The sequence below is a fragment of the Terrapene carolina genome, unplaced genomic scaffold (genome assembly GCF_002925995.2).
Source record: "Terrapene carolina triunguis isolate 2854851 unplaced genomic scaffold, T_m_triunguis-2.0 Scaffold111, whole genome shotgun sequence".
Lineage (NCBI taxonomy): Eukaryota > Metazoa > Chordata > Testudines > Emydidae > Terrapene > Terrapene triunguis.
Genome location: NW_020664462.1, coordinates 19,398,985 through 19,410,133, shown reverse-complemented (window position 1 = coordinate 19,410,133; position 11,149 = coordinate 19,398,985). Strand labels below are relative to the sequence as shown.

Genomic DNA, 11,149 nt, shown 5'->3' with positions numbered 1-11,149 from the left:
CCCCCCCCCCGCCCTGAGGCACCCCCCCCCCGCGGCAGCTCCCCACCCCAGCTCACCTCTTCTCCGCCTCCTCCCTGAGCATGCCGCCCCCACTCTAATTCTCCTCCCCTCCCAGGCTTGCGGCGCCAAACAGCTGATTACCACCGCAAGCCTGGGAGGCGGGAGAAGTGGAGCGGCCGCTGCGCTGGGAAAGGGAGTCTGAGCTGCACATGTCAGCGTGCCGCCGGCAGCCCAGCCCAGGAACACTGTAAAAAAAAAATTGGGGGCACCGCTTTTTGGCGCCCCCAAATCTTGGCGCCCTAGGCAACCGCCTAGTTTGCCTTAATGGTAGCACCGGCCCTGATCCTTAGAGGTTTTTAACGCCTGGCTTGACAAAGCCCTGGCTGGGATGATTTAGTTGGGGATTGGTCCTGCTTTGAGCAAGTGGTTGGACTAGATTACCTCCTGAGGTCTCTTCCAACCCTAATCTTCTATGATTCTATGATAATTTTAGCATGTTTAAGGAGTTATTGGGATCATCCCCAGAGATCTAAGCTAACGTTTTTTAAGCATTAGCTTGCAGTGCATTGTTCTAAATTTCAAACACTGCTGCATTTCTAGGTTCCTGAATAATTGCATGCTTCATGTTTGTGCGAAATTACAAATTTTAGTTTTGAAAAGATGAAGGCTACTGAAACAAGGGCCACTTGTAATACCCCTTTAAAAAAAAACAACTGGTTTTACAGCTCTTGTAATATCTTTCCTCCAAAGCTACTCAGGTTTAACAATTATCAGGGTTTCATGTTACAATTTTCACTAGAAGAATTGGTAGCTGAAGCACCATTATTCTGAATAATACAAATAACTAACAAATAAGTTACAAAATATTCTCTTCAGGAATGAAATTGCCTTTTCTGCAGTCACTATTCTTACCCAATACCCTTTACTTTTTGTGTTTTGCAGAATAGCAGTGTTTTCAGTGAGTGTCCTTCATGATGAAAGGATAGTTATTGTTGCTGAGCAAAGGCCGGATTCCACAGAGGAAGACAGTTTTCAGTGGATGAGCAGAGTTCTCCAGGTAATGTTCCTATGGTAATTCTGAAGTTTGCTGCTTCAATTTTATATTCCCTTTATTGATCTTTCAACCCAATAAAGATTGTAATCTGACATCCTTCTTTGAGTGGGCATGTGGATTTCACTGTAGGCCCATATGATAGAAATCTTTTGAATACCAGTGTTCATCAGGGCTGTGCATGTACTCTCTGCCTCCTCGTGTTCCCCTGTGAGGGCAGGAAGGGCAGAGTGGCCACAACCCTCCATCTCGTTTCTCCTACCGCTGGTGGCAGCAAGATGGAATCTAGCGAGTATCCAATCCGCTACTCCCCTGGGAGGCTTAAAAACTGTTCTTTTCATCGAATTTGTGAAGAAATCTTTATCTTCACACCGTGACTAGACTGAGAACCTCCCCTGTACACCCCTTAATAGAATGGCGAGGTGCTTTGTGCCAACTACCACACCTCATGGTGGACTCCAAATCTTCAGGGCTTTAAATCCTGCCTATCCTGAGCCAGACTGATCCCTTTCAAGGATGGACACAGTTGATTTCATTTCTGCCTAGTAGGGAGCCAGGACAGGTGCTCTGTGTGCAAATCCTCTGGATCCAGGACCCAAAAATCCAGAGACTCTCAGCTCAAACTATATCTGCTAGAGCAGTCCACACAGGTCACTTCAGACGCAGAGGTGATAGCTACGATCAGATACGATGGCATCAGCTAGTATTCCCTGAAGCACAGATCATCCACTGGGATCAAGCACTGGAAAAAATGTGAAGAGCGCACCGGCAGAGCCAGCACTAGTGACTTTGACACCAGCCACCTCCACATCAGTGAAATCCTTGGCATTGGAAACTAACCATCTGCACTGACAGCCTTGACACTGACTGCTTCAGCATTTGCAGTACCACCATCCCAAGCAGTAAAGCCAGCACCTGTGCCTGTACATAAAGATGAAGCTCACTCAGAGCAGGCAGAACCCAAATATAGCTCCAGACGTGAAGGGAAGCCCTGGAAGGAGAACACAGCATCACTCCTTGAAGGATAGAGCATCAGACCTGGAACGGCACAGGGAATGAGAGACTCAGCACCAATCTCAGTCCTGGTATGCCCAGCAAGGTCCCTGAGAGACCCCCTGGATGAATCTGGATAACCTCCAGAAATGCTTCCGATGCTGAAGAAACAACTGGCACTGAAACTGTCCCTGGCACCATATCCCCCTCCGTTACCACCATTCAAAAAGAGATATATTCCTTGTCATCACCAGTTTACTCCTCCTTGCTAGCTTAGAGTAGAGATCCCTCTCCTGTGCTTTCCTGTATGCATTCAGTATTGAGCTATCCTGCATGGCCTTCTGATCTGTTCTTCAGAATTCCACAGTGCAGATCATTACGTACAACAGCTACACCAATGCACTACACCAACAAGCAAGGAGGCACACGCTTGTCTCCCATCTCTTAGGAAGCTGTCAAGCTCTGTACATGTGCAACCAACAGAGGATAAGCCCAGTGGTTCTTTGTCTCTTGGGAGTCATCAATGAGCAGGTGGACTTCCTAAGCAGACAACCCATGATCAATCACAAGTGGCCCCTGCAAAGATCCGTCATAGAGCTTATGTTCCATCATGGGGGAAGGGAGAGACCTGTTTGCCACCCAGGGCAAAGTCAGATGTTAATTTCTGTTACAGAGGGGTCATGAGCCAGGGCACATTGCCCATCTTCCTTCTGCACTGGAGTCCAGGCCTAACTTGTCTTTCTACAGATTCCCCAGGATGATTTCCAAAATAAAGATCACTCTCATGGTTCTGTAGTGGCCCAGGCAGTTTTGCCTGACAGACCTGCTGCAGATGTTCATTCTGACGTCGATCCAGCTGTGACTGTCCAGACCTGATCTCACAGCATCATTGCCAAATACTCCACCCAGACCTGAAGTCCATGCACCTGATGACTTGTACATTGGCTGGTTAAATACCATGAACAGGGACTTACCCACCAGTCAGAGAACCTGCTCCTACCTGAGACCTCAACACCCTTCTCTCAAGACTCCTGGGGACACTTTTCAAACCCTCTCTCTTTATCTTGCTATCTCTTTAGCCAAGAGAGCTACAAATATTTATGGCTGACCATCCTTATACAAAGTTTCAGAGGGATAAAGTGGTGTTCAGTAATCTCCAAGTTTCATCTGAACTGATAAATTTGCCTGTCTCCTTCCTAAAACCCATCTCTTTGTTTGGAAAGAAGTTGTCATATACACTAGACATTTCCAGAGCCGTACTTTACTACATTGTCAGAATAAATCCATTCAGACTGTCTTTTCAGTTATTCCTGACTGTAGCCACCTGTTCCAAGGGCTAAGCCATCTCATCACACAGGATAGCTAAATGGATAACACAATGAGCCGAAACTTCCTAACTGATTTTAAAGGGATGCCGTCAACTTTAATCACACTTTTCTCTGAAAAATATGTACTTACTGTTTTTTCAAGCAATCTCTAAAGTAAAAGGCTACAGAAGAGACTACTTCTATTTTTCAGTTTTGCCTTGTGCATTTGACAGCACTTTGTAGAAAGCCTGTCTCATAGTTTCCCCTGTATATTCTGTCAGTTTCCCTTCTTGTTTGAGGATCATTTCACGTAGTGATCAGGGAGAGATTAAATCTTTAACAAGCTTTTTTTCCCTTTTGATTTAAACTCCAGAAATTAACAGGGAAGTTCAGAGGCAGGAGTGGCACTTGACACTGCTTTTAGATCCTTCTGAAGTTGATTAGATTTTAAGTTGATAGTGTCCCTTTTAGCAATAGCATTAAAAGCACACACCAGTTAAAATCAGATTTGCCTGTGAACCGTGTCTGCCTGTGCTTTAGTTAGTAGATCATCTGTAGTGAATTACTGCTAGAACATAGTTATGGAGAGAGACAGGCACATCAGCCCAAACCTATATGAAATTCACCAGGGTCTTTAATTGATGTTCATCTATTTATGTTGGGTTTTTTTTTTAACGATCTAGGTTTTTAAATGGTTATAACAAACAGTGGTGAAGTAAATTTCATATGCACTCAGTGAAGAGTACCTTTCCTCCTCTGATATTGCTGAAAAATGTGTTTACAGTGGCAGGTAATTGCTAGATTATCTTCTGCACCAGTTTAGAGAACCAAATGAATACCGTTGTGCTCATAAGTGCAGTGATTAGCCTTACTTCATTCACTTCAGCTTCTTGATTTTTTTCTAGGCTATTGACAGTATCCATCAAGTGGGTGTTTACTGCTTAGCACTGGTACCAGCAAACACGCTCCCTAAAACCCCTTTAGGCGGCATACACTTATCAGAAACCAAACAACTTTTTTTGGAAGGCTCGTTGCATCCCTGTAACGTATTGATGTGCCCACATACCTGCGTAACAAACCTGCCTAAACCACGACAAAAACAGCCAGGTAAGCTGAGAAGTGGCAGAAGCCACTATGTTTGTGATAGTCTATGTTTGTGATGTTCTACGCGATAATATCAATAGGAGCTCAGGGGGCTCACCCCCTTATAGATTCAATTACATAATTTGAACCGTGAACAGTTTCACCCTCCTAAAAATACTTCGATTGAAAATGGCTCTATAACAGACTACACTGAGAAATATAGAAAGACTTTGGGTTGAATAAATACTCAGTCTGTTGACTCAAGCCCAATAAACAGTTACCTCACTAACAGGGATGTGCCCACACTGCAAAATTGAATCTGAATCCAGATTTTGAACTCACGTAGTTGGAGAGGTGTCTGGATCTGTGGCTCCAGTTTGGCCCCTCTCAACATACTAGTTACTAAGCACTAGTGATTTTGCACAAACAAAATACCATGGCACTCTCCTTCAGTGCCTGAAACTTAGGGGTCGTCCATTATAGAACCTAGAGCATATTTGCAATAACATTTCCCTTGTTTCTCTAATATACCACTCTTGGACAAATGCTTGAGAACACAAAGAAAGTAATTGAGCCTTGCAAAGGTATTATAAAAATGAAATGTCAGAGACTGATAGTGGCTTGTCAAGGAAATGATAGTAATAGGAGATGCCGGCTAGCTGTAAACTTCCGTCTGGCAGGTTCATGTTGCCACATTCCAGATAATTTAAATACTGTGTGTTCCTGAACAGAGGGTTTTGTCTGGATGTGATGTGTTCAGCCTCAGTGGATGGTAAAGGGGAGGCCAGGAAGAGAGGAGATCTCTGGGGTATTTTGCTTTTGTTTTTCATGCAAAATAACTAAGAACCACAGTGCATATTCCAACATGGGCATCGGTATGTTTTTGTGGCTCTTCCTTTGGGCAAAGTTTTGGGCTTCTTTGCCCTAGTGCAAGCTTGTCACACATGGTACTTCATCAGCAATCAACACCTAAAAGCACAAAGCGAAAATACTCCTACATTGGTAACTGCAATGGCAACATTTATCAGAAGTATATAGTCTCCAATTTGCAATAGTTGGCATAACGTCAGCGAAAGCCAGCTTGTATGTGAAATGTTAGTGGTGATATGTTCCTTTCTTGTAAACTTGACTTCACTTTCTCCAATCTATTCAATGTATTTAATCAAGGGTTCTCAAATACTTTCATAGTGTGAACCATCTACCCTCCCAGTCCTGATCACTTACAAACACCTACAACACCTGCTTATATGGAAAAGAAATAGTAGAAAAATATTAATGCATTTTAGTTTGTTCTAGTGCAGCTTACTAGCTGAAAATAAGGGGCGGGGGGCAGCTAGAAATATGGAGTGGCCAAGTCTCTGCAGGCCACAATTGGCCCATTGACCACAGTTTGAAAATATATATATAATTTTAAAACTGTACACCTATTGCTTCAGCAATGGATCTCTTTGGAAATGCATGAAATTTCATGGTTTTCATTGCTTTTGTGGTTTTTACAATTTACATACCTTAAACATGGACTGAACTGTTAAGATATTCTCAAAATGTTGTTCACTGAAGTTGGTAATGGGAAAAACTTCACCTGCTGCAAGAGAAGGGATAATGAGAATTCTTAACTATAGGCCTAATATTTTTATTGTATTTAGCATGTTTCTAATACATTCTAGAAATTGGCCCTGCCTCTGTGATGGTGGGGAACCTGGTCTCTGGAAAAAGAATTGCTCAGGCTAGTGGCAGAGATCTGGGACAGATAGAAGACAACGATCAGGCCAGAAAGGTAAGTTAAATCTTTCCAAATACATCTTGTATGTGACTTACATTCAGTATCTGTACTGTTGCAAATATAATAGCTTAACTTTTTCGTATTGTTATCCCATACTTGTTGGCTTAGTTGGAATAAAAATGTGAGTTCTAGAATAGATATGAGGAAGGGATTCCCTACATTATTTTTTTAACGTGTCTACCTTCATTTCGAAATTTTAACTTGGATCAATGTACTGTGTGAAGTGTTAACTTTCTAGTGTTTCTGTTATAAGTGCTCCTGTACTGGTTTTTCATTATTTCAAGTGGAGTCTAGGAAGTTCATTTGGTAGATATGCTCTTGATCTTGAGTTTTGTTGTTTAAGTTCCGTTAAATTTATTGCATTTCCACTCTAGTCTTCTCAGTGGAGAGAGTAATTATTAGAGAGACGAGTTGGGTAGGGTGACCAGATGTTCCGATTTTATAGGGACAGTCCCGATTTTGGGGGCTTTTTCTTATATAGGCACCTATTACCCCCCACCCCGTCCCGATTTTTACACTTGCTAACTGGTCACCCTAAAGTTGGATGAGGTAATATCTTTTATTGGACCAACTTCTGTTGGTAAGGCCTGGTCCACACTAACCCCCCACTTCGGACTAAGGTACGCAAATTCAGCTACATTAATAACGTAGCTGAATTCGAAGTACCTTAGTCCGAACTTACCGCAGGTCCAGACGCGGCAGGCAGGCTCCCCCGTCGATGCCGCGTACTCCTCTCGCCGAGCTGGAGTACCGGCGTCGACGGCGAGCACTTCCGGGATCGATTTATCGCATCTAGACAAGACGCGATAAATCGATCCCAGAAGATCGATTGCCTGCCGCTGAACCAGGAAGTAAGTCTAGACGTACCCTAAGAGAGAGTAGCTTAAAGCTACTTAAAGGGACTCAGAGTGTCACAGCTAAATAAAAGGTGGAACAGATTGTTTAGCATATGTAATGAACCCTCCTTGTAAGAGACCATTCAAAATGAAGTGGCCAGTTAACACCTCTGCAGTTATAGGACAAAATAGGTAATTATTGTTAGATGCAAACATACAAACATTAGTGTTTTTTAAAAGTAAGTTAGGGAGGGAGGAGCATTAGAAGTAACTTTGAAACTAGAGCCAGGCTTAGATCCAGAGATACTATTCAGAACTAACTTATTGCTTTGAAAGTGCACTGAGTAAATCATACTTCAAGCAGTAATCTTAGACTTCTAAACAGGTCTGCACAATTCAGCAAGAGCATGTTGCCCTAAAGATGAATGATGCTGACAACATTCAACAATTTACTGGTTACTGATGTTGATGTATGAACATATAAAATAGAAGCAAGAATGGGGTGTATAAAGTGGAAATAAGAAATTGCTTCCTATTTGTAAGAAAATTAAGAAAAAATCCATAAAGTATCATGATTATCACTCTGTTTTGTTTTAGTTCCTATTCCTCTCAGAAGTTTTACAGTGGAGAGCTCAAACCACTCCTGACCATGTGCTTTACACGCTACTTAACTGTAGGGTAAGAAATTCAGGCGATTACTTTAAAAAGTTACCCTGTGGAGAAATGCACGCTGAGAGACAAACTGTATCAGCTTGCACCAAGACTGTATGTGGCTCAATCTTCAGATATTTCTGTTTGCATTAATGTTTAGCTGCTATATTTACTACTCACTCGTGGGGGAGGAACAGAGAATTATCGCAAGTCATTATCAAATGTGTGCTCTCTGCTATGTTACATACCCACCTTTGTATATTCCTACCCCATGAATTCACACTTGCCGGGAGTGTTGACGAGGCAGAATATTTACATTCCAGTAGAGGGAGGCGTAGTTCTTGATGCTGCTCAGAAGTCTTTCTGCTCAGTTAAAGGAATTGTTCTGACTGTCCTAAGAGACCATGAATTCTTCCTTAGTTGAAATAGTGAATATTGGGTATGAGATTAGGCCTTCCAGGGAAAATGGAGGAGGGGGAGATGTAGAGGGAAATGGATCAGGACTCCAAGGGCTTTAAAGGACCTCTAGTAAATTAACCTGCATGCTTATGAGATAAGTATGGTTTAATTTTAAAGCATTTAATTAGTCATCAAAACCAGATTGTATGCTTCTGTGCCACAGAACTGTATTGGTCCATAGTATAAAATTAGAGTTTTTCTAGGATTAGAAGATTATGTGATTACTGTATATACTAGACCTCTGCCCTACATGTTTACAAAGTGCCCTCCTGTCTATTATATTGGTATCAAAATGCTGTTCAAGATTAGAGTGGTCACCCTTAATCTTGCTTATTTTTCTTTAGATAACTAGCTAGTGTTATGTCACCATTTGCAACTTTACAAGAAATGGTGAGGCAGCTTTAATTAGTTACTTATAGCAAATGGAGAGCTTCTGAGATCAAGCTACCACTGTGCGTCCCAGGCAGAATTTGACCCTGGAGATTGTTTTCTGTTTTATCTTCAGAGTAAGGGCTTGTCTTCACTACCAGGGTAAGTCGACCTAAGTTACGCTACTCCAGCTACGTAAATAACGTAGCTGGAGTCGACGTAGTTTAGCTCGACTTAGCCCGGCTTCTTCATTGCGCTGAGTCGACAGGAGACACTCTCCGGTTGACTTCCCTTACTCTTCTCGGAGAGCTGGAGTACCGGGGTTGACCGGGGAGCGCTCTGCCATCGATTTAGCGCGTCTTCACCAGACCCGCTAAATTGATCCCTGCTGCATCGATTGCAGTAGCGTAGATCTCCCTGTAGTGGAGACCAGCCTAAGAAACAAGTACATCATGGATGAGAGAAACTGATTCTGATGAACACATTCCCTCACACTGACTAAATCAGACTATTGAAGTCAGACCTTAAGTAACATGCTCTGCCTGTCTTGGGAAAACAGTAGGAAGAGCAACCAGCCGGTAGGAAACACAGTGAGGAAAATGAATTTGATGATGATAAAATAGTTTATCATTCCTTCTATGTGAAATCAATTGAATTGTGAATCTCGATTGCTCTGTTAAATTTTTAAATCTGCTCAGTTTACTGTACCTTGTCTCAGTAACATTTGTTTTAAATTTTTGGAAGTAAATAAATATTGTGTTTGTGTGCGAGATGTTTATGGTGAATAATAATTCATTTCTTACCAATCAAGCAAAATGCATGTGTTCCCTCAACTCTTCTTGAAATAGAACCCCCTGCTGCTTTCCTTCATAATAAGGACACTGAAAGGATATTTTTACAGGTCATTTTTTGACTTATTGTTTATCTTATAACCCAGTAGAAGCCTGAAATGTAAATGTTTCCTTACCACTCTTTTTTTTCTTCTTCTTCTCAATTTCTTCAGCTTCTCTGTTTTTTAAGTGAAGTTAGTGCTTGTGAAAGGGGCCACATATGACAGTACTGGAAACTGAAATCCTCTTTCTCCAAAGAACAGGTACAGCACAGGCGGTAGCAGTGCAGGCCTTCCCCACGCTGCCTCATCAATTTATCTCAGCCCAGGCCTAGAGAGACCACCTCTAGGGAAGTTCAGTCTCTTTTCTCGCTCACTGTTAGGCTTCTCTGTTGAGACTGCCAGCAAGGGTATGCATTGTGGTGGTCATTTTTATGATATAGACCCATTAGGGGCTATGCCAAAAACAGAAAACTCAGCCGGTGTAGACCACTACAGTCTGATAGCCCCATGTCAGTAGTGACCCAAAGTTAACTTCTATAAGAACAGGTCATTTGTTCAGGTGAGAGGCTGCATAGCCTAGTACCTCTTCCTGAGCTCTCTTTCCCCCCATCCCACATGCCTCGTCTGTCACCCATGTGCAAATAAATAACTTTCTTTCCTGTTTGGTTTATATGCATGTGCATCTTTGTTCATACCTTCTCTTCCCCCTCGCATGTGTTTTCTTCCCTTCTGGCTTGTGTCTCTTGTCTTCTAATAAGTACTTCTAATGTGCCATCTGGCTTAATTCTAGTGTGCAGACAGTGAAGTTAAGTTTATAGGAATACTCTTCTAAGACTCTGGTTATGTGTACACTACAAAAAAAAAAAAAAAAACCCCAAACAAACAAAAAAACAGCACCGAGTCTCAGAGCCCAGGATCGTGCTACAGGGCTGAAAATAGCAGAGTAGACATTCCTGCTCAGACTGGAGCCAGGGCTCTGAGCCCACCTTTCCCTTTCTCCAGGTTTCAGAGCCCAAGCTCCAACCCGAGCAGAATGATTGAGCTACTACTTTTAGCCCTGTAGCATGAGCCCTGTGGGCCTAAGTCAGTTGACTCAGGCTCTGAGACTTGCTGCTGTGGGCGTTTTTCCCCCCAGTGTAGACGTGCCCTTACTCATCAGACTACTGCAGAATTTTTGCAAAAATGTGCTTTACTGCCTGCATGTGGGAACAGAGCAGGTATACCAAAGGGAAGCAGTGCTGATTATATGGTCATGATATTACATTGTAACTGATATATCCTTAAGGTGAGTGATTAAATCATTGCTTTGGGAGGAGTGTATGGCGATTCGGGGTGGGACGTATTCACATCCTTGACAAAATTCCTTTAATTTTCTCCAGCTGCAGTTTGGTATGAGACTGAAGGTTTTCCTATTAAACTGTGTGGCTATTGACACTCTCTTTTTTTTAAACATCCTGAAGAAAGCCTTCAATCAGTAATTTATCAGTTGGGGAAGGAATACTAGAACTCAACCTACAACCTATTCTTCTGACACTAACTTATTTCAATATGCAGGGAACAATAGCCAATTCCCTAACCTGTGCCCAGCTACATAAACGAGCAGAGAAGATAGCAGTCATGCTGATGGAAAGGGGACACTTACAAGATGGAGACCATGTGGCTTTGGTCTACCCACCAGGTAAAGAACTTATATCGTGGGGACCCTAAAAGTTCTGACTTCGCTGTTTTTGTTAGAGGACTTTGGAAAAATAAGTCACAGCCATATGTCTAAGCAGTGGTACAAGT

General features: G+C 42.5%; 1 protein-coding gene across 5 annotated transcripts in view; it reads left to right on the top strand.

Moving 5' to 3' along the window:
• DIP2C (disco interacting protein 2 homolog C) overlaps window positions 1–11,149 on the top strand; it is a 491,632-nt gene that overhangs the window by 411,438 nt on the left and 69,045 nt on the right. For all 5 annotated transcript variants that reach the window (XM_026652183.2, XM_026652182.2, XM_026652181.2 and 2 more), the window contains 5 exons: window positions 943–1,057; window positions 4,257–4,458; window positions 6,102–6,211; window positions 7,651–7,731; window positions 10,919–11,042. In XM_026652183.2, the coding sequence (XP_026507968.1) occupies window positions 943–1,057; window positions 4,257–4,458; window positions 6,102–6,211; window positions 7,651–7,731; window positions 10,919–11,042 (632 nt within the window). The remainder of the gene's footprint in view (window positions 1–942; window positions 1,058–4,256; window positions 4,459–6,101; window positions 6,212–7,650; window positions 7,732–10,918; window positions 11,043–11,149) is intronic.